A 24,055-nucleotide genomic window follows, 5' to 3' on the forward strand; every position below is an offset into this window, starting at 1 on the left:
CTAATTTCCCATTTTCCCTCTGTAGGGGTAACCTTTGGGACACCCTGTATGTCTCATTTTTTAAATTTAACAACTATTATTACTACTTTCCAGAATCTGAAAAACCACCCACTAAGTGAGCCGCTATTATTGGTAAGAATTAGAGCTAAAATAGTAACTAACATATGTTTCAAATATGACCAATATGCAGCCTGAAATAAAAAACAAACTGAAGTAGAAGTCATAGGAGAATTCTGCCCATTTTGCTGGCCAATCTTTGTTTTGGGTTAGCCTTTTGTTTTGCTCTCTTAGCTTCTGTCAGATGGGTAGTATATTTCTCTTGATCTGCTTTAACATTTCTCTCTTCACCATTAGTGCTGGATTTCCCTCTTTTCCAATAGCAGATCCATTCAGCTTCCACAGAGCACTTGGGTGATTGGTCCCTGTGTCTGTAGGGTTACCAGAATCTTCTTATAATTGTCATAATATCTGACCAGGAAAGTAATTGCTTCCTTGTATAGGGGGAATCCAGCATTGCTCATGATTATTTCAGAATGTTAAAAGGGAAGACTTAAAAATTATTGCATGTCCTTTTTTTGTGTTGCAGTTTTGGCTGGGGCCGGGTTGGAATACGGCCCTTCAGTATACGGGGCCGGCGCCCTACCCACTGAGCCACAGGCGCTGCCCTATTGTCTTTCAGGTTGCATATTTTATTCTGAAATAAAAAACAAAATAAAATTGTACCTTTCTTTGGTAATACTTAACGGATTTTGAAGGTTTTAATTTGTAAATAAAGACTAACATTGAGGCAGCGCCCCATAGCTCAGTGGGTAGGGCGCTGGCCACATAAACCAAGGCTGCTAAACAACAATGACAACTGCAACCAAAAAATAGCCACATGTTGTGGTGGGCACCTATAGGCCCAGCTACTTGGGAAGCTGAGACAAGAGAATCACTTAAGCCCAAGAGTTTGAGGTTGCTGTGAGCTGTGACACCACAGCACTCTACCGAGGGTGACAAAAAAGTAAGACTCTGTCTCAAAAAAAAAAAAAAAAAAAAGGACTATCTTTCCCTTGACCAACTTTTGATATCACCATGGTTCTTATCTTTTTTGGTCACACTTTAATCCTACATGTCAAATCTGGCCTCAAAATTGCCAAAAACAATTTTAGCTTTATATTCATCTCACTTACAAGTATCTAGAATCCCAGTTCAGAATAGGAAACAAAACTGTCTTCAACAGTAATAAGAATATATGTCCACAGAGTTTTACAGTATTTGAAAAAGGTTTACAAAGGAATTCACATAAGTAAAAACTAAAGTGCACTTTCAGAATTTACACTAACCCACAGTATTTATTATAGAAAATAATGCACAAAGCAATTCAGATAATTTATTTTGTTCTATTTTTCAGAAAAGCAAGAACATTGACTTTTGAACAGGTATAAATTTATATTCAATGGATATTATGAATAGTACTTCAAATTTTTCAAAAGAAATATAGATGTAATTCGATTCTCAAATTACTTAATTTCTGTATTTTAATCACAGATTTTTAAGGAAAATATGTAAGCTCTAGTTTCTCCATAACACCTATTATAGGCCATTTGATATTAGGTGAATATGACTTATGTCAGTTTTTCCTTGAAGATTTATTTTATTTTTTTTTTTTTTTTTTGGCCAGGGCCAGGTTTGAACCCACCACCTCCGGTATATGGGACCTGTGCTACTCCTTTGAGCCACAGGCACAGCCCTTCCTTGAAGGTTTAATGCCAAATCCAAAATACATCAAATCTAAAGAAAAATGAATTGTAAAATAGTGATGTATGTAAGAATACAATATGTATCAGGGCATTTTCCTTCCATATTAAAGTAAAAAAAAAATTTTTTTAATTTTCAGGAAGGGCCAGGTGCAGTGACTCACACCTGTAATCCTAGTGAATGGATTGCTTACACTCAGGAGTTCCAGACCAGCTAAGCAAGAGTGAGACCCCATCTCTACTTTAAAAAAATATATATGTGTGTATATATATGTATGTATATATATATTTTTTTCTATATATATATCTATAGAAAAATTAGACAGGCACTATGGTGTGTGCCTGTGGTTTCAAGCTACTTAGAAAGCTAAGGCAGGAGAATCGCTTAAGCCCAGAAGTTTGAGGTTGCTGTGAGCTACAGTGATACCATGACACTCTACCCGGGTGACACAGTGAGACTTTGTCTCAAAAATAAATAAACAAATTTTCAGGATGAATCATTTCGCCAAGTGCTCCTAGTGTAGGAAAAAAAATGGCGAGTTAAAATCTGAGTAATCTTTATAATGGTATAAAACAGAAGTCTTGAGTATTATTTGGCATGAAAAAGGACATAGAGTCTTAAATGTTATTTGATATGACAAACATATTTTACAGATATCAGGGGAAAATGAAGGTAACTCCTGTTTGAAAGATTGTATATATATATTTTCACATTAATCTTCGCTAACTAGCTCACTTCTAAATTAAATCGTAATTTAAAATCTGAGATTTCTGAGATTACTGTATTAGACAAAAAGTAATGCTTCTTGACTGTTTTTGACTAGAAAGCATATAGTAAATTTTGAAATGTATTATTTAGCCTAAAGGTTAATTTGTATTTATCAATAAAATTAAATGGTTTGACACTGATGTACAATAAATAAACTATTACTGTGCCACCAATATTAAACCAAAAATAAAAATAATTATGAGAATTAGGAAAAGGTTAAAATATATTTTATACACCATCTTTTTTTTTTTTTTTTTTTTTGGTTTTTTGCCAGGGCTGCTGGGTTTGAACTCCCCACCACCGGCATATGGGACCGGCGCCCTACTCCTTGAGCCACAGGCGCTGCCCCAAAGGCATATACACCATCTTTTAAGTTTTTTACTTTTTATAAACACAAAAAATTTTAAACATTATTTAGTTAAAAAAATTGTCATAGTTAAAATGAAAAAGTGTTAACCTGAAGATAAGCTTTCCTAGTACCAAAAAAGCTTACTCTAGAACAGATCATTCTCATAAATACACTGGGTACATTATATTCCCTGTCTGTAATTCTTTTAATAAAATTAACTAAACAAGCAATCTAAGAAATAAGCCATGGAGGCTTGGCGCCTGTAGTTCAGCGGCTAGGGCACCAGGCACATACACTGGAGCTGGCAGGTTCGAATCCAGCCCAGGCTCACCAAACAACGACAACTACAACCAAAAAATAGCCAAGCGTTGTGGTGGGCAGCTATAGTCCCAGCTACTTGGGAGGTTGAGGCAAGAGAATCACTCAAGCCCAAGAGTTTGAAGTTGCTATGAGCTGTACTTAAGCCCAAGAGTTTGTTTAAAGTTCCAATGAGCTATGACACCACGACACTCTACCCAGGGCGATAGTCTGAGACTCTGTCCAAAAAAAAAAAACAAAGGGTGGCACCTGTGGCTCAAAGGAGTAGGGCTCCAGCCCCATATACTGGAGGTGGCGGGTTCAAACCTAGCCCCAGCCAAAAACTGCAAAAAATAAATAAATAAATAAAATCGTTAAAAAAAAAGTAAAGAAATAAGCCATGGAGTTATAAATGACAAAAGATGAACAGGAAAAAGCACATCAGTGGGGTAGGGGAGGTAAGATAGCTGACTGAAGCCAGGTTTCCACAGAGGTTCCCTTCCAGAGGGAGAGATAAGGGACAGAATGAACTCAATGAAGCTGAAGATAAGAAGCTGAACTAAGAAAGAAGACTGAGGAGTGCACATCATCTCTGCTCAGGCAAGCTGCAACTCCACAGAAACAAACTACAGGTACAAAACCCATGACCAAGAGGACAAGAGACCCTTGCCCAAGAGAGTGGCTCTGTGTACTCTTCACAAGTGAGCAGCATTCAGAAGACCTCTTATATTAACCCTAGGAGAGAGCCACTGAACACCTGGCTTCTCCAGAGAGGTCCCACCAGTGAGCCTAGGCATTCTCTTGCCCAGCATAAAGTTGAACAAATATTTTCCCCACATTTCTGAAGTCCCAGTCCACCTCTCCCCCGTCAATTGGCAATCTGAAAGCCTGTACCTTGCAGAGCCCAGAGTGCTTGGCAATTCCTCAAGAGGTCTGGGCATGGCGTGGGCCGCTGCATGACTATGCTGAAACAGTTTCTTGAGGGGTAGTTGGGCGGGGGGGGGGGGGGAAGGGAAAGAGTGACAAGCAGCCCTGCAGAACGTTGACCCCGAGCTCAAGCCCCAGCTTACATTTTGGAGAATCACTTCCCATTTCTGTAGACCACCAGAGGAAGCCAGGCCTCAACCTGGGGGCAACGGGTGCAGATGGCAGAAGAAATACATGCTGCAGTGGTACACAGGCAGTGGTACCCTCTCACTGACTCCCCAGAAGCACTGAAGGGAGCTGGTCTTCAGCTCCATGAGTTTGCCCTGGTGGCTGAGTGCAGGGCAGGGGAAGGTACTGACTCCCCTTTGACTCTGGCAGGTGCATATCCCTGGTGTCTTAGCTCACTAGAGCAAAGCCACAGCCCCATATGGTTACCAGTAGTGAAGCAAGGCTGCGGTATAAGATGAGGAAGGAAGCAACAGCCCCCCTGGATGGACTCTTGGGCTAGGCAGGCCTTTATGACCCCATTGAGCACCAGAGGGAGCCACACTCCAGCCTCTCGGGTTTCAGGGTGAAGCTCCTTGTGGATTCCTGCCATCAGGTTGCTGGACACCATTTGAATTCTCCTAGCTGAGTAGGAGAATTGGTCCCTTCAAGTGTCAGCTGGCAAACATCTGTCCCATAAATCAAAGCACTTACGACTCACCAGGTTTGACAGGTCTACGAGAATTTCATGGAGTCCTTTGGAGAAGACACCACCACAAGCCGCGAAAAGCATTTGAAAAGTTAAAAGCCTCCTTCCCTTGCAAGCACAAAGTGGTCCAGAGAGGCTGGCTCCGCGAGGTCACAGCCTGGGGCAGCCCAGGGAACGCTGGATTCCGTCCCAAGAGGGCAGCTCCTCTGACCCTCTAAGAAAAAGGGGAAAGCATTCACTTCTGAATGCTGCCTGGGACAGTTGGATTGGAACTCTTGACCTGGGCTGTCCACCCGGGGACCCTCCAAGGTTGAGCTATGGTTGTGTTGAAGTGGGAAGGTCTGATTCTCCTCCTGCAATTGTCGCTGGTTGAGGGCAGGGTGTCTCAGTTGCTTATATCTCTCCCCAACTGAAATTTCAGCCTAATTCCACAACTCAGCAGGATTGGATAGAGGCTGGCTGACTACAAGACAGAGCCAGCTAGCCCTATCACACCAATCAGGTCCTGAGAGTCTCTGGCTATAGGTCTGAAAGGGACCTTTGTAAAAATGTAGGGGGAAAGACACAATCACCAGCCCTAGCTCTTTGGTAAATGGCTGGTTAACCACAATTCCTGGAACCCTCAATCCAATCTCACCCAACCAGTTTAATACCCAAACTGCGGAAAATGATCATGGGGTGGAACCAGAGGAAGAACTCTAACAACATGAATAACAAGAGTAAATCAACTCCCCTAAGGAATGACAAGGGAGATATGTCACAAGATGCCATTCATAAACAAACGGCTGAAATGGGCAGAAATAGAATTCAGAACATAGATGGCAAATAAGATGAATAGAATGACAAAAACGATGGAAATAGAAATCCAAAGAGTTGTGCAAAAGTTGTCTCAAGAAATTAATGAATTGAAAAACAAAATCACTAAGGATATAGACATGAGGAAGGAGATAGCAGAGCTCAAGGAAATGAAAAAGTTATTCAAGGAGCTCATAAATACAGTAGAATCCCTCAGTAATAGGGCTGAGCAGGCAGAAGAAAGGATCTTTTCTTGTGAACAATCACAAATGCTCACAGAGGAAGAAAAGTTTAGAGCAAAAACTGATCATTCCCTGAGAAAGTTGTGGGATCACTCCAAAAGAACAAACATTCGCTTTATAGGAATTCCTGAAGAAGACAATGGTCCTAAAGATACAGATGCTCTACTCCAAGATATTATGGAGGAAAATTTCCCAACCATTGCAAGAGATACTGAAATTCAGATAGCAGACAGTTTCAGAACCCCAGCAAGATTCAATCTAAATAAAGCATCTCCAAGACACATTGCAATTAACTTTGCCAAAGTTATTATGAAGGAGAAAATTCTGCAAGCAGACAGACATAAGCATTACCCACAAAGGGAGAAATACCAGAATGACTGCAGATCTCTCAGCTAAAACCTTTCAAGCCAGAGGAGGATGGTCATCAACCTTCAATCCCCTAAAATAAAACAACTTCCAGTGCAGAATCCTGTATTCAGCTAAACTGAGTTTCATTTGTGTGGAGAAATCAAATACTTTACTAACATACACATGTTAAAGAAATTTGCATAACTAAACCAGCTCTCTAGGATATTCTCAGACTCATCCTCAATAATGATAAACACAATGCTCTACCACCAAAGTAAACTCACTCAGAAATTTTTTAACAAAACCTAACTTCCACAGTGGGGAAAGGATTAAAAATATCCACTGGACATTTGAAAAATATGACACCAAAAACACTACCATGCTTAGTAATTCTCTCAATCAATGTGAATGGCTTAAATTGTCCTCTAAAGAGGCACAGGTTGGCTGACTGGATACATAAACTCAGACCAGATATCTGCTGTATACAAGAGTCTCATCTTACCTTAAAGTATAAAAATAGACTCAGGGTGAAGGGAAGGACAGCTATAATACAGGCAAATGGAAATAAGAAAATACTTGCAGATACAATAAGCTTTACACCAAAAAGGTTAAGGAAAGATAAGGATGGTCACTACATATTTGTCAAGGGAAACACTCAACATGAAGAAATTTTGATCATTAATGATAATTAACATTTATGAACCCTGCCAGAATGCTTCTCAATTTATAAAGCAAATCCTAACAGATATGAAGAATTTGATATCTTCCTGCATTATAATAGTTGGAGATTTTAAAACACTTTGGCAGTTTTGGATAGATCCTCCAAAAATAAACTAAATAAATATTGGACTTAAACTTGACTCTACAACAAATGGACTTGACAGACATCTATAGAACATTTCATCCAAATAAAACTGAGTACACATTCTTCTCATCTGCCCATGGATCATCCTCCAAAATTGATCATATCTTAGGACACAAGTCTAACCTCAGCAAATTTAAAAGAATAGAAATTATTCTATGTATTTTCTCGGACCATCACAAAATAACAGTTGAAATCAACAGCAATAGTAATCTTCATACTCAAACAAAGTCATGGAAACTAAATGACCTTATGCTGAATGATAGCTGTCAAAGATGAGATTAAGAAGTCACCAAATTAATGGAACAAAATGATAATAAAGACAAAAATTATCAAAACCTGTGGTATATGGCAAAGGCAGTCCTAAGAAGGAAATTTTTTAAGACTTCATCAAGAAAATAGAAAGATGGGCAGCACGTGTGGCTCCGTGAGTAGGACACCAGCCCCATATACCAAGGGTGGCGAGTTTGAACCTGGCCTGGCCAAACTGCAACAAAAAATAGCTGGCATTGTGGCAGGTGCCTGTACTCCCAGCTACTTGGAAGCAAGAGAATTGTCTAATCCCAAGAGCTGGAGGTTTGAGCTGTGACACCACGGCACTCTATCAAGGGTGACAAAGTGAGACTCTGCTTCTAAAAAAAAAAAGAAGAAGAAAACCAAAAAGAGAAGACGACAGCAACTTAATGGGTCATCTCAAGCAACTATAAAAAGAACAACATTCTGAACCAAAAATAAATTGGTTCAGAAATAAAACCAAAATTAGGGCAGAATTAAATGAAATTGAAAACAAAAGAATCATTCAGATCAACAAAACAAGAAGTTGGGTCTTTGAAAAGATTAATAAAATTGATAGACCTTTGCCTAACCTAACCAGAAACAGAAAAGTAAAATCTCTAATCTCATAATCAGAAATGATAAAAGAGAAATAACAACAGACACCACAGAAATCCAAAAAACATCCTTGATGAGTACAAAAAACTCTATTCTCAGAAATATGAAAATCTGGAGGAAATAGACCAATACCTAGAAACATGCCACCTTCCTAGACTCAACCGAAAGAATTAGAAATTCTGAACAGACCCACATCAAGCACTGAAATACCATCAACTATATGAAATCTCCCAAAAAAGAAAAATGTGGGACCAGATGGCTCCATATCAGAATTCTACCAAACTTTTAAATAGGAACTAGTCCCTATATTACATAACCTTTTCCAAAGCAGAAAAAGAAGGAATACTTCCCAACACATTCTATGAAATAAATATCACCCTGATTCCCAAACCAGGAAAGGACTCAACAAAGAAAGAGAACTATAGACCAACATCATTAATTACTATCAATGCAAAAATACTCAATAAGACCCTAGCAAACAGAATTCAACAACACATCAAAGAAATTATACACCATGATCAAATTGGTTTTATCCCAGGGTTACAAGGTTGGTACAATATACGTTAATCTATAAATATAATACGTCACATAAATAAAATGAAAAACAAAGACCATATGATTCTCTCAATTATGCAGAAGAAGCTTTTGATAATATCCAACATCCTTTCTTGATCAGAACACTTAAGAAAACAGGCTTACAAGGGTCATTTCTTAAAGAGACTGTCTATAGCAAACCCACAGCCAATATCATACTGAATGGAGTAAAACTGCAAACATTCCACTCAGTTCTGGAACCAGGCAAGGATTCCCCTTGTCTCCACCACTATTCAACAATGTAATGGAAGTCTTAGCCATCTCAATCACGCAAGAGAAAGTGATCAAGAGTATCCAAATGGGGTCAGAGGATATCAAACTCTCACTCTTCACAGATGATATGATCCTATACCTGGAGAACCCGAGGAACTCAACTACAAAACTCTTTGAAGTGATAAAGGAATACAGCAGCGTCTCAGGATACAAAATCAATACTTACAAATCATTAGCTTTTATATATGCCAACAATAGTCAAGCTGAAAATATAGTCAAGGACTATTCCTTTTATAGTACTGCCAAAGAAGATGAAATAACTGAGAATTTACCTAACAAAGGACATGAAAGATCTCTATAAAAAGAATTATGAAGCTCTGAGAAAAATAGCTGAAGATGTTAACAAATGGAAAAACATACTATGCTAATGGCTGGGAAGAATCAACATTATTAAAATGTCCACACTACCCAAATCATTCTACCGATTTAAAGCAATCCCTATTAAAGCACCATTGTCATACTTTAAAGAACTTGAAAAAATAGTACTTTGTTTTATATGGAATCAGAAAAACCTCAAACAATACATTACTCAGAAATAAAAATAAATCAGGAGGTTATTACATTACCAGACTTCAGGCTATACTATAAATCTATAGTGATCAAAACAGCCTGGTATTAAATAACACAAAAATAGAGAAGTAGATTTATGGAACAGAATAGAGAACCGAGAGATGAATCCAGCCACTTATCGTCATGTGATATTTGACAAGCCTATCAAAAACACTCATTTGGGGAAAGATCCCCTATTTAACAAATGGTGCTGGGGGAACTGGCTGGCGACCTGTAGAAGACTGAAACTCGACCTTCACCTTTCACCATTAACAAAAATTGATTCCACTGGATGAAAGATTTAAACTTAAGACATGAAAGTATACAAATACTACAACAGAATGCAGAGAAAACTCTCAGAGAAATCAGTCTGGGAGAATATTTTATGAGGAGCACCCCTTGGGCAACTGAAGTAACACCAAAAATGTATTACAGGGATGTGATTAAACTGAAAAGCTTTTGCACATCCAAGAGCACAGTAAGTTTCAAGTGCCTATCAACCCATGAACAAATTAACAAACAAGTTATGGTATACGTATACCATGGAATGCTATGCAGCCATAAAAAAGATGAAGACTTCACATCTTTTCTGTTTACCTGGATGGAGCTGGAATATATGCTTCTTGGTAAAGTATCTCAAGAATGAAAAAAAAGTATCCAATGCACTAAATACTACTATGAAATCAACATATTATCACCTACACATTCATACAAATGGTAAAACTATAACTATAGTCCAAAAAGAAGAACAGAAGAAAATGGAGACAGGAGAGGAGGAGGGAGACCAGGAGGAGGGAGGGCATTTGGTGGGGGACCTCACCTAATGTGCATAATGCAATGGTACATGTCAAAACTATTAAGAATAGAGTATAAATGTCTTACCACAACAAATAAGTAAGCAAGGTGATGGTTATATTCATCAATTCAATGTAAGCATTCCACATTGTATATCAAATCAGTACATATATCAATGTACACAGTTATGATTTAATAAAGGGAAAAAAAAGAACTTGTGGTATATGTATACCATGGAATACTCTGTAGCTATAAAAAAGATGGAGAATTTACATCTTTTATGTTTACCTGGATGGAGCTGGAATATATTCTTCTTAGTAAAATATCACAAGAATGGAAAAAGAAATTATCCATAATGTACTAAATACTATCAAGTATCCAATATATAATCACTTACACATTTTTACAAATGAGAAAACACAAATATAGTCCAGAAAGAAGGAGGGGAGAGCAGGGAAAGGGGAGGGCAGAGGAGAGATAAAGGAGGGAGCAAGTAGAGGAAGGGTATGTGGTAGGATCTAATGTAATATGCAGTGCAAAGGTACATTTCAAAACAACTAAGTATATAATCAATGTATTACCACAAAAAATAGAGGAGAGGTGATGGTTATAGTAATCAGTTTGATTTAAGCATTCCACATTGTATATCAAATCATTACATGATACCCTATAAATGTACACAGTTATGAATTTTTTTTTTTTTTTTTTGAGTTGGAGCCTTTTTGAGACTATCACCCTGGGTAGGGTACCAAGGCATCACGGCTCACAGCAATCTCCAACTCCTGGACTTAAGCAATTCTCTTCCTTCAGCTTCCCGAGCAGCTGGGACTACAGGCGCCCGCCACAATGCCCGGCTATTTTTTGGTTGTAATTGTCATTGTTTGGTAGGCCCGGGTAGGATTCGAACCCGCCAGCTCTTATGTATGTGGCTGGCGCCTTAGCCATTTGAACTACAGGTGCCACCCTATACAGTTATGATTTAATAAAAATTCAGTTAAAAGCTGGGCGTGGTGGCTCACACCTGTGCCCAGCTTTTAATCCTAATCCTAGCACTCTGGGATGCTGAAGTGGGTGGATTGCTTGAGCTCATGGGTTCAAGACCAGCCTGAGCAAAAAGTGAGACCCCATCTCTACTACAAATAGAAAAATTGAGGCAAGAGGATTGCTTGAGTCCATGAGTTGGAGGTTGCTGTGAGCTATGATGTCACAGCACTCTACCCAGGGCAACAGCTTGAGAATCTGTCTCAAAAAAAAAAAAAAAAAATTCATTTAAAAAAGAAAAAGGACACCAAAAACAAGTAAAAATTATGCTTTGTGATATGGGCTAATTTTACTGGAGTTAGATGGTATCTCAAGGTAGTTTTGATTTGCATTTCTCTGATGATTAAAGATGATGAGTATTTTTTCATATGTCTGTAGGCTGTGCGCCTGTCTTCTTCAGAGAAGTTTCTCTTCAAGTCCCTTGCCCAGCCTGCCATGGGATCTTTTGTTCTTTTCTTGCTTATACATTTGAGTTCTCTGTGGATTCTGGTTATTAAACCTTTGTTGGAGACATAACCTGCAAATATCTTCTCCCATTGGATCAATAAATTGTGGTATATGTACACCATGGAATATTACGCAGCTTTAAAGAAAGATGGAGACTTTACCTCTTTCATGTTTACATGGATGGAGCTAGAACATATTCTTCTTAGTAAAGTTATCTCAAGAATGGAAGAAAAGGTATCCAATGTACTCAGTCCTACTATGAAACTAAATTATGGCTTTCATAGGAAAGCTATAACCCAGTTATAACCTAAGACTATGGGGAAGGGGGAGGGTAGGGGAGAGGTTGGGCAGAGGGAGAGTGATTGGTGGGATTACACCTGCGGTACATCTTACAAGGGTACATGTGAAACTTAGTGAATGCAGAATATGATTGTCTTAACACAATAACTAAGAAAATGCCAGGAATGCTATGTTAACCAGTGTGATGAAAATGTGTTGAACTGTTTATAAAACCAGTGCATGGTGCCCCATGATCACATTAATGTACACAGCTATGATCTAATACTAATTAAAAAAAAAAAAAAGAATAAAGTGGGAGAAATCTCTCTTCACAATATTAAGAAAAAAATAATTATGCTTTTCATAAAATGTCATTAGAATACAAGTAAAAATGAACTTCCACAAATATATTTTCAAGAAGAAAAAAATTAGTGAACAATTTAATAAATTATTAAATATGATAGTTTTTTAAAAAGTAAATATAATGACCTAAAGCCCACTTTAAAAAGGAATGGGAATAGGCTTATCAATAATACCCTTGAGAGAAAAAAATTACAGATAATAAAATATACACATCATTTTTCTAATTTTTCCCCTAGAATACTGGGGAAGGAAAAAAATCACCAAATCAAGGTAGAATACTCCAAATACTATTAGTCATAAATGACAATACAACTTAAACTACTGAAAGGAACTAAATATTTACCCATTTCTGGCTGCCAAATGAAGGGGTGTACAGCCTGAAATATCTTGATAGTTAGGATTTGCTCCTTTCTTTAACAGTAGAACCAAGCATTCCACTGATCCACAACTAAAATAATATTAAAAAGACAGTTCAGATACATTCAACAAACAGCCACAGTTAACAAAGCTTAATTAAAAAACAAAAAATTCTATCAAACATGCTATTCTGAAGGTTAACATTTCATCTACAGTTTGATTTAACTTCTGTCACAAATAGTAAATATCCCCTACTTTCAAGATGGTACATTGTACTATGAAAACTGAAAAGTATTTGAGAAATTCAAATAAAGTGTTAGTTCATGGGGAAAAAAACTACACAACACTCAACTTTTTCACCTTCTAGAAGCAAATTAATCATGTACGATTAATTTCAACACACCTACTTAAATTCTAAAAAGAAAGATATTAGTTAACTCATTTATTATACACTGAAAAACTATGGACAAAAATCATTCTCCCACCTCGGTAAAAAATATTAAACCAATGACTTCATACACGGTTAATGTATAAAATCTCCCTGGAATAAAAGGAAAATTTTGCTCAACAAACACTCTGGGGAACATACCCTCTAACTACATCAAGGAGAGAGAATCCCATGCTTAACCTACTGTGATCTGACCTAGAACAAGTTAAGACAATAGGGACATGAATGAAACGTTAAGTCCAATCTCCAGGTTAACAATTTTTCAAGAGATGCAATAAATAGCACACTATGCTCTAAACAGGATAAACAATTACTCACTCTCTGTTCTCATCTCTCCCCATAAATACTATGAGAAAATGCTGATTCAAAGCTTATTGATCCTTGTTCTAGACCAGAGTTTAACCCAAAATATCTTTAGATTCTTACTTTGCTGCTATGTGAAGCAAGCTTCTTTTTACACGTCCAAATGCATAATTGACATCAAATTTTGAATTTGATAGTAGTTCAGAAACAGACCTATGACCCCCCCCAAAAAAAATCAAAAGAGGAATATGTTTAAAAAAAGTTTTTAAAAACATAATAAACAATTTAAATAGTTCTTTAGCTACTATTAGTAATTCTTTTAGACAGATCTGTCACATGCCAACCAAAACGGGGCTGTTTTCTAGCCTGTTTACAATTTTCTAACTGTAGCATGGTAGCCAGCACGGTATCATTCCAAAACCAAATGCCTTGACCAATCAAATAGAACTGAAGGCTTCCTCATATGCTACTTGACCAGCACTACATTACTGCTCTGAGGACACCTAAGAGAGGAAGTTGGCTTCAGCTCTCCCTAGATTCTTAAGAAACAAAGGGTATAGACTTGGCTTTTCCCATTGCCATAATTTGAGCCTACCTGTACTAATACTGTCCAAATAAAGTAAGACAAAAACATTTTTTAATTATACCAGACAGGAAATTTAAAGCAAAAAAAAAAATCGTATTTTTAGCTTGTTTCAAAATACAGTTATCTCTTCACATTATTCTCATTACACCAAAATGCCCAATAGCTAACCACAGGAGAACTGAGTCCTACAAGTATAAAGTCCCTCTCACAAAGATAAATGTTTCTCATACATGCCCCTCTAAAAAGACTGTCAACAGAACATCAAAAAAAAGAACATCAGTGCAGTAGCACGTAAGGGAAATAAGGTACCTCCCAGCCCTGATCGGTAATGTGACCTCTAAAAGAAATCACCCCAATGCCTTTTTCTATTTCAGTGACCCACCAAATACTTGACTTAATATCTGATTCTTCATTTGGAAAATCTCTCACTATAAAATTTTACAGCTGATATGGATCTGAGAAAATCTTATACTTTATTTCACAGACAGAAAATTGTAACTGAGAAGTTAAAAAAATTGCCTCAGGCAACATTTATGTCCAAACTGTGTTTCTCTATGAGTTTGCCTACATATCTGTACATGCAACATTTAGGATTTATACTGCTTAAAAAGGGTAAATTTATAAACAAGCACTCACCTGTGTTGATCAGCCATAACCATTGGCATTAACGTATAAACAGCAGTTTCATTATCTGAGAAAAAAATCCAGAAAAAATGTAATTTATCTCCTACTTTTTGGGTGATACTTACAATTACTTTAGTTTTCTTAATTTTACATAAAACATGAGGAGAGGGAGAAGAGGAAAGAAGAGTGCAGAATACCAGGTGTATTGCAAGATTTGAAATAGTGCAGAATCTTTCATCCCTTCCGCTGCTTATTCCCTCTTGATCATCACAAAAAAACTTAGCTTCTGAATGTAAAAGGAAAATAAAAGACCTAGTATTTTCTGTAGACTTAACAACTGAAATTCTTTTACTTCTAAAGGGGTGTTTACAGACATTATGTTTTATCATGCTTACACGTAGTTTGGGGGAATTTTGAGTATATATGGATATTAAAGATATACAGAAGGTGCCAAAAAAGTATATGCATTTTAAGAAAGGAAAAAATTGTATTAAATTATAACAGTGAACCTATACCAATAACATTTATTGTCTTATATATTGTATCTCTTACAATTGTAGAAGTTAAATGTGACTTGAGTATTATAATTTTTTTTTCTTTGCAATTTTTGGCTAGGACTGGGTTGGAACCCACCACCTCCAGCATATGGGGCCGGTGGCCTACTCCTTGAGCCACAGGCACCACCTGAGTATTACAATTTTAATATAGTTTTTTCTTTTCTTAAAATGTGTGCATATTTTTTGGCACCTTTTGTATATGCTAAAATTATTTTAAAATCTTAAATATACATAATACTTGCTTCTTGACAATTTTGGTATAAAGGAAATCCTTTTCAAAGTTTTCATGAAACAGCATAAAAGTCTTAATTTTACTTATCACTTTATACTACTCACAATGTTTTTATTCATATTAGCTATGGTTTGAATATGTTCCCCTAAGGTTCATGTGTTGGAAACTTGGTTGCCATTGTGATAATGGAAAGAAGTGAGGTCTCTGGGAAGCAAGTGGGCAATCAGGGCTCTACCCTCATGAATCTCATGAATGACTTAATGTTGATTAGTCACCTTGGGAGTTGGGTCTCCTTTTCTTCTCAGGCTTCCTTTCTTGCCCTCTCTCACCCTTCTGCTTTCTGCCATGGAATGACTCTTGACAGATGCTGGCACCATAATCTTAGACTTCCTAGCCTCCAAAACTGTAAAAAATAAATTTCTCTTCTTTATAAATCACCTAGTCTATCTATTATAGCAGGAAAAAACTGGACTAAGACAGTATCTTTAGATAGATACTATTTAAAATGATTTATTTAATAGGATAAACTCAGAAAAACAAGATAAAAAGTTAAAAATCAACATCTATGATGCCATATTATACATATGTACATAGTAGCTAGTGTTCAGATTTTTATATATTACTAATAGTCATTTTTCAATTCAATGCATTTTGGAGATTTATGGGTTTTATTTTGGGGGGGAGATGAAGTCTCACTCTTATTACCCAGGCTGGAGCACAGTGGCCATAGCTCACTGTAATCTTGAGCTCCTTAGGCTCAAGCAATCCTCCTACCTCAGCAGCCCCAAATAGCTGGGACTATAGTTGTATGCCACCACATCAGTTGATTTTTTTTTTTTTTTTTTGAGAGGTAGGTGAGGTCTTGCCATGTTGCCTAGGCTGGTTTCAAACTTCTGGCTTCAAGCAATCTTCACACCTTAGCCTCCCAAAGTGCTAGGATTATAGGCATGAACCACCAAATCCAGCCCAGTTTATGTTTTTTAACAAATTATTTATAGAGAAGTAACGCTGACAACCTCCATGAAGCTCTTTAGAAGTTAATACTGAGACCCTGTCTCTAAATAAATAGTTAATACTTATGCTAAGTTAATGGGTTAAAGTTTGAGAAACAATATTTGCATGGTATCAAGGTACCTGCAAAAAATACTAACTACAAGGGAAAAATAGCAAATTTAAAGTAAAGGGGAACCCTATAGACACAACTTTAATAAGACGGTAATATCACTAGAAATACATATCAATATCTTGCAGCTCCTGATACGACCGAGTGAGAAGAGCACATCACTTCGGCAGTACAGTAGTCCTCCTTATCTGAAGGAAACACATTCCACCCCTGAATGTGGATGCCTGAACATGCATATAGCAGCAAACCCTGAATGTACTATGTTTTTTCCAATATATATACGCACCTACCCATACATACATGCCTATGATAAGGTTTTATTTATAAATTAGCCACAGTAAGTGATCAACAATACAATAATTAGAGTAATATACTATAATAAAAGTTATCTGAATGTGGTGCCTCTCTCTCAAAATATGTTACTGTGCTATTTGTGAGTAACTGAAACTGTGGAAAGTGAAGTTACAGATGAGGGGAGACTGTTCTTGCCAAAAAATGCATAACGTCAATCTAATCATGAGATTTTAGCAGACAAATCCAACTAAAGGGAATTCTACAAAATACCTGACCAGGCCTCTTTAAAGAGTCTCAAGGCATGGGGTAGCACCTGTGGCTCAGTCGGTAAGGCACCGGCCCCATATACTGAGGGTGGCGGGTTCAAACCCGGCCCCGGCCAAAACTGCAACCAAAAAATAGCCGGGCGTTGTGGCGGGCACCTGTAGTCCCAGCTACTCGGGAGGCTGAGGCAAGAGAATCGCTTAAGCCCAGGAGTTGGAAGTTGCTGTGAGCTGTGTGAGGCCACGGCACTCTACGGAGGGCCATAAAGTGAGACTCTGTCTCTACAAAAAAAAAAAAAAAAAAAAAGAGTCTCAAGGCCATTAAATAAAAACAAGGAAAGACTGAAGAACTATCACAGCATGGGGAGGCAAAAGCTATATGTATAACAACTAAATTCAATGTGGCATCCTGGTTTGGATCCTAAAATAGAAAAAGGACATTAGTAGGAAAACTTGTGAAATTCTAATAAAGTCTATAGTATACTTAGAACTATTACACGCATGTTAATTTTTTAGTTTTGGTAACTGTACAAAATGTTAACTTTAGTGAAAGCTGGATGAAGGACATTACTACTTATACAACTTCAAGTCAAACTATTTTTAAAAAAAAAATTTATAAAAGAAGGAACTGTTATAGATTAAAAGAGTCTGAAGAGACAAATCAACCAAGTACAACATGTGCTCCTTATATGAATACTAATTTTAAAAAAAACTGTAAAAGAATATTTTTGAGATAATTTTTGAGTGGGTGAAAAACTAAACATGGACTGGACATTTGAGAATAAAAAAATTGTTAATTGTTTTGGCTTTAATAATGGTATTATGATTATGTTTGAAAAGCATAATTTACATATTTAGAAATATAGACTGAACTATTTTGTAGGGGAAATGGAAAAAAGTTCTTATACCATTTCTTCATATTTTTGTTCATTATTTTACTATTTGTGATTATATATATGAAAAACGATTTAATCCCAACAACTTTCTCGCTATAAAAACAAAATACTAATAAATCTTATTCATAACCAACACTTAGAAACCATTATCTTAAACACGCATCATGTCTTTTATCCTCACAACCACCTTAGGGTTGGGGCTATTATCCCCTCATTTCACAAATGAGAAAACTGACCCACTAAGTAACAAGCTGTATAATGGTAGCATTAAGTGGCTGATTCCAGAGCCTCTGCAATACTACATGTTTAACAGTGCACTCAGTATACATTAAATATAATAGACCTTTTGGTTATTATATATTACAACACTCTTACTATGTGACACATTCTAATTTGTTTTATCCCCTTCTATTTTGTTTAAATGGTAACTGCAACCCACTAAATTATTCTCAATAACTATGAATGAGTCACTAGGAACTGAAAACGCTGCACTAAGCCTCCCTCAGCATGACTACATTCTTTATCTATCCTATAATACACACCCCAATAACCCCAATAAAAATCTAAACCACAACAATTTCAATTAAGTCAATCCATAATAAACAAAGTCATAAATAAGAAATTTACCCTTATTCGTGAATTTAAACTTATAAATCAATATACTACACAATTTTGAAGTGAGCATTAGTGACCATCATAAGGTCCATATTGGTTTTATTTAGATAAAATTTAGATGTGAATCTTATTTTAAAAGACACATGTAACTTGGCCAGGCACAGTGGCTCATGTCTATAATCCTTGCACCCTGGGAGGCCTAGGTGGGTGGATTGCTTGAGCTCCTGAGTCTGAGACCAGCCTGAGCAAGACTGAGAACACTAAATACAGAAAATACTAAAAACAGAAATAAAGAAGCCAGTTGTAGTGACAGACACCCGTAGTCCCAGCTACTTGGAAGGCTGAGGCAGGAGGATCTCTTGGGCCCAAGAGTTTGAGGTTGCTGTGAGCAATGATGTGATAGCACTCAAGTAACTAACCTGGGTAAAAGAGTGAGACTGTCTCAAAAAAAAAAAAAAAAAAAAAAAAGACATACAACATTATTAAAATGTAGGTCATATAAATTAAAAGGGAACTAAAAGGAAAGTATAAAAAATGTATAACCATAACTGTGATCCTAGAAGACTACCCAAGCAATAATACACTAGGAAAAGACAAAATTTGTTGTCAGATGCTTCCTCCTCAGCCCTCATGAAGACACCTTGTGGATTAAGTATATAATTAAAGTTTCCAGAGTGATAAGAAAAGTTTAATCTCTCATTTTATCAGCTGGCCATTTTTTTTTTTAAGAGACAGAGTCTCACTTTATCACCCTTGGTAGAGTGCTATGACATCACAGCTCACAGCAACCTCCAACTCCTGGGTTTAGGTGATTCTCTTGCCTCAGCCTCCCCAGTAGCTGGGACTACAGGCGCCTGGCACAACACCCGGCTATTTTTTTTGTTGCAGTTTGGCCGGGGCTGGGTTTGAACCCACCACCATCAGTATATGGGCCGGCGCCCTGCTCACTGAGCCACAGCACCACCCACAGATGGCCATTTTTTTTTTTTTTTTTGTGGTTTTTTGACCGAGGCTGGGTTTGAACCCACCACCTCCAGCATATGGGACTGGCGCCCTATCCCTTTGAGCCACAGGCGCCGCCCTTTTTTTTTTTTTTTTCAGATGGCCATTTTTATTAATATAGTTTCAGAACTCCACTGGTAAAAAGAAAATCTTAAAAAGAACAGGAGCTCAGATTCACTATACTGCACACAATTTCTCCTCTATCATGAAATAGTGATTTTTAAAAAACTGGTAATTATCCTAACCATTACAGATGCTAAAATAGGCTCAAATTTTAATATTTTATTAAACAAATTACATTCACTATAAATGCAGTACTTTATACTTTTCTCGATGTGGCCGGGTACAGTGGCTCCCACTTGTAATCCTAGCACTCTGGGTGGCTGAGGCAGGTGTACTGCTTGAACTCAGGAGTTTGAAACCAGCCTGCACAAGAGTGAGACACCTGTCTCTACTAAAAAATAGAAAAATCAGCCTGGCGTTGTGGCAGACACCTGTAGTCCCAGCTACTCTGGAAGCTGAAGCAAGCAGATTGCTTGAGCCCAGGAGTTTGAGGTTGCTGTGAGCTATAATACCACAGCACTCTCTACCGAGGGCATCAGAGTGAGACTCTGCCTCAAAAAAATAAAATAAACTTTTCTCCATATATGCAAAGAGTATATACCAACCTTTTAAACTTCACTAAGACTCTGTAACCCTAAAGTAATTTCTTTCCCTTCACCTCTTTGTCTCACAAGAATATTCCTGTGTTAGTCCTGCCTAGGATGACTCAACAACCTCCACTCCATTACTTAGTGGTAATACTCAGGTTTTCACAGTCTAAGGAAAGATAAATGTGTTCCCCTAACATCTAATTCAGTAAATCAAATATCTGCAGTTGTACCCCATATACCAAGTTATTTTTAGAGTAAAAGCTATTAAAAATTTTACAACTTTAATAATTTGTTATTGGCTCGGCGCCCATAGCTCAAGCAGCAAAGGCAGCAGCCACATACACCAGAGCTGGCGGGTTCGAATCCAGACCAGGCCTGCCAAACAATAATGACAACTACAACCAAAAACAAAATAGCCGGGCATTGTGGCGGGCACCTGCAGTCCCAGCTACTTGGGAGGCTGAGGCAAGAGAATTGCTTAAGCCTAGGAGTTGGAGGTTGCTGTGAGCTGTGACACCATGGCACTCTACCCAGGGCAACAGCTTGAGGCTCAGTCTCAAATAAAATAATAATAATTTGTTATTAGATACTCTTATTGATTGCTTAATTCTAACAAGGCAAAAAAAATTCTAATTACTTTTCAAATTTAGAGACACTTGGCAGCCTCTATCAAATGTAAACATAGCAATGTGGATTTTTATAATCTGACTGTATTATATGTGACAAACTTGAAATAGTCAACCTCAAAGAATTCAAAAAGAGTCATCAGAATTTAGGGACAAAGATAAATTCAAGGAACAAAATGAACAAACACATTAGAATCAAAGAAAACCAAATGTAAATAAAATGTCATTTTTGCCTAGCAACATGGGGAAAAGTTTTATTTTGATTTCCAGGTACTATCAGTTAGTTACTGGAACTTTCCAAGGAAAGTTCAGAAACTAACATCTAGAGCCTAAAAGTTGATATAATTAGATCTTCTTCTTTTCTCCTAAGAATTAACCCTAATTTTTAAACACAAAGCTGTTCCTCATAAAATCAGTTAGAAAAACAAAAATTAGATTCAACATTTGTTACATGCATCCTATAAAATAGTGCCAGGTTATTTAGCATATTTAAGGATATTAAAAAACTGAGAATGTTCCCTAACCACAAAATAAAAGACTATATGCAGTGTGATCTTAATTTGTTACAGAAAAAGAGAAAGAAATAACAAATAAAAATAAAAATGCTAAAACTGTTTATTACTGTGTGATGGAATGACAGCGTTCTTTTCCTATTTGTCCTTATTTTTCCAGTTCCTACAATGAAAATATATTACTTTTAAAACTAAGCAACATCACCAAAATCTTCTAAATCATGTTTATGTTGAAAAAATAGCTAGATTCAAACAAAGCAATATAAATTACAATGTCAAAACTGCAATTGCAGTCTTCTTCATCAACCTAAACCAAGAGTTTGACTATGGAAAATAAGTGAGAGCAGCACTTAAGAAATGGATTCAAAGGTGGAAGTTGTTAATGAAATAAAGAAAAAAAACTGAAGCTGGAATCTAGTTACTAAAATTGGGGTTACTTTAAGTCAATTATTTTGCTAGTAAAAAGTAACAAATAAAAAATTATTTTCTAGAAACAGTCACCACAAATCTTCCCTATTCTGAATCCTAAACAAAGACTAGGGAAAATATTTTCAAGAACATTATCCCCAAACTACCCAATCCCACATTTCTTTCGTGACTCTCTATCTCCCAGGGCCTCCTTCCCCGACAAATCTCCCCAGCAATAATTCAAAGTTATGAAAAAAGATAAACTGCCACAATTAAGATAAAGCTATTCACATGCCATAACCCCTTCCTAACACCTCCCTCACTCGACATAAACAGTAGTCAAAAGTCTCTTAAAGACAGTGCTGCCATCTCCCATCACCAGTAAACTTTGTCTGAATTCATGAGGCTGCTGCAAACAAAACGACTCATTTTCTCTCCTTTTTTACTACTAGAATTTTGCCTGTCCTAAAGGAATCTTAGCACACAAAACTAAAAGTCCTGAACTGCACAGACCATGGCTTACTCCTTTTTGTAGATGCGCTCCAGTTCCCATCTAGCCCACTCAATACAAGCCTGACGAATAAATGAAGAATGAAGGCAGTCACGCACATTAAAGAAAAGTGTACGTGTATGTTTACACCCACATTACTTCACGAGTACCTGTCTAATGTCTGACAACCTTTTGTTTGTCTACTGTCAAAACAATGCAACGCCCTACGAAAGAGACGAAGAGAAGAGAAGATTGGAGAAGAGAAGAGAAGCTTAACCCTCCCTCTGCAGCTTAAACACAATCTTTGGAGTATCTATGTCCATCAAGCAGCGTCTGTATAATGTTCCGCAACTGTAATTCTTCTGAATCCAGGTCTTAGCCAACCGGCTGACACTTCTGTCCCTTCGCCCCCAACCGATAATCGAGAGAGACCTCGGTCTCGCTTCTCCAGACAGCAGGACTCGCACACTCCCAGCAGCCTGGGTGGGAAAGGCGGGCCGGGGGGTCTGGAGCCCGGGTCCGCCCCTCCCAGCCCAGGAAAGTAAAAGTGGGCGTATTCTCAGCTTTCGGTTAGTTTTTCCGCCAGACTTGACCCCGGCTCCCAGCTCCGCTCACCCTCGGGCAACTCCACGGTGCGCGCGCGGCGCAGGGAGCGCGTCAGGCGGTTGAGCTGCTCCATCGCTCTCTCCATCCTCGGGGCGCCCTCCGCGCTCCCCTCGCCGCCCCGGCGGCCTCGGCGCCGAGCGCCCTACATCCCGCCCGGGCCTGTCCAGCGGGCGAAAGGGAGGCCGGCGCCGGCCAGAGCCCGGGACTGCAGGGGATGAGGGGCGACAGAGGCTGCGGTGGCAGCCTGGCGTCGCGTCCTGCTTCCGGCGACCCGAGGCTGACTGACAGACCACCGAACGGTCACCCGCCGCCGCCTCCGCTCGCCCTTCCCCTGCCGCTGCCGCTGCCGCCGCTTCCCTCCCGGGCTCGCACAGCCTTCTGGGAACTGTAGTTTGGCGTGGGCGAGGCCGCGCGCCCTGGGCGGAGCCACACTGGGTGCGCCCAGACCCTGCGCCCTGACAACGCGGACGCGGGAGGAGGGCTGAAAGTGCGTAAAGCCACGCCACGTTTGGGCGTGTTATCCAGTCCCGGAGGATTTGCTGGACGGTCGCCGGCACCGCTCCTCCACCCTCCAAAGTCGTACTGGAGCAGCTTCCTTAAACTCTGTCACTGTCCTATAAAGCAGATTGGGATTTGCACAATTGTTCTTAAATCTATCACCACGTTCCTAGTACTGTGTTTGTACTTTTGTTTCCAGATACATAAACTGTTTATCGTATTTTCATTTGTCAAAATTTGAAGACTCATAAAATCAAACAAATGCAAAAGTAAAACATGCCTTTTCCTTCATTGTAAGTAACTTCACAATAGCTTAATTACTTGTCTCTCCCGGGCAACTTCATGAGGGCAGGGACACTGCTCGTCTTGCACTTTGTTGTATCCCTGTACTTACCACAGCACCCAGTAGGAAGTTGAAACTCTGAGGAGTTATAATAGCCTGGAGGAAATTTTTCATTTATTTGGCACAATGCTCAAGTGTCAGTGTAATGACAGATCCCCAAAGAATTTGACTTTGTGAGTACAAAAAAAAGATGCATACTTAAGAAGTGTAGAAGAAATTAATGGAAAGAAAATGAGTGTGGAAAAATTATATGTGTAAGCTCTGCGCAGAAGTTCAGCACAAACCAGGTTAAAAAAGAAAGTTGAGTGGCTGAAATGTTAAAGAGGTAATCCAGTTTGGGGGAAGGGGAGTAAATATGAGCTTGG

General features: G+C 38.2%; 1 protein-coding gene across 5 annotated transcripts in view; it reads right to left on the reverse strand.

Annotated features, from left to right (window-relative positions):
* HACE1 (HECT domain and ankyrin repeat containing E3 ubiquitin protein ligase 1) overlaps window positions 1–23,196 on the reverse strand; it is a 129,587-nt gene extending 106,391 nt beyond the window's left edge. For 4 of the 5 annotated variants that reach the window (XR_008380169.1, XM_053591532.1, XM_053591531.1 and 1 more), the window contains exons 1-4: window positions 22,859–23,196; window positions 14,585–14,639; window positions 13,486–13,575; window positions 12,598–12,702 (exon numbers count right to left, since the gene is read on the reverse strand). Coding sequence is in view for 3 of the 5 variants with exons in the window: in XM_053591532.1 (XP_053447507.1) it covers window positions 12,598–12,702; window positions 13,486–13,575; window positions 14,585–14,639; window positions 22,859–22,934 (326 nt within the window). In the remaining 2 variants the exon portion in view is untranslated. Of the gene's footprint in view, window positions 1–12,597; window positions 12,703–13,485; window positions 13,576–14,584; window positions 14,640–22,858 lie in introns of those variants that run through there. The other variant, XM_053591533.1, reaches the window with a different exon arrangement.
* Window positions 23,197–24,055: the final 859 nt, after the last annotated feature.

Source organism: Nycticebus coucang, chromosome 5, assembly GCF_027406575.1.
Source record: "Nycticebus coucang isolate mNycCou1 chromosome 5, mNycCou1.pri, whole genome shotgun sequence".
Classification (NCBI taxonomy): domain Eukaryota; kingdom Metazoa; phylum Chordata; class Mammalia; order Primates; family Lorisidae; genus Nycticebus; species Nycticebus coucang.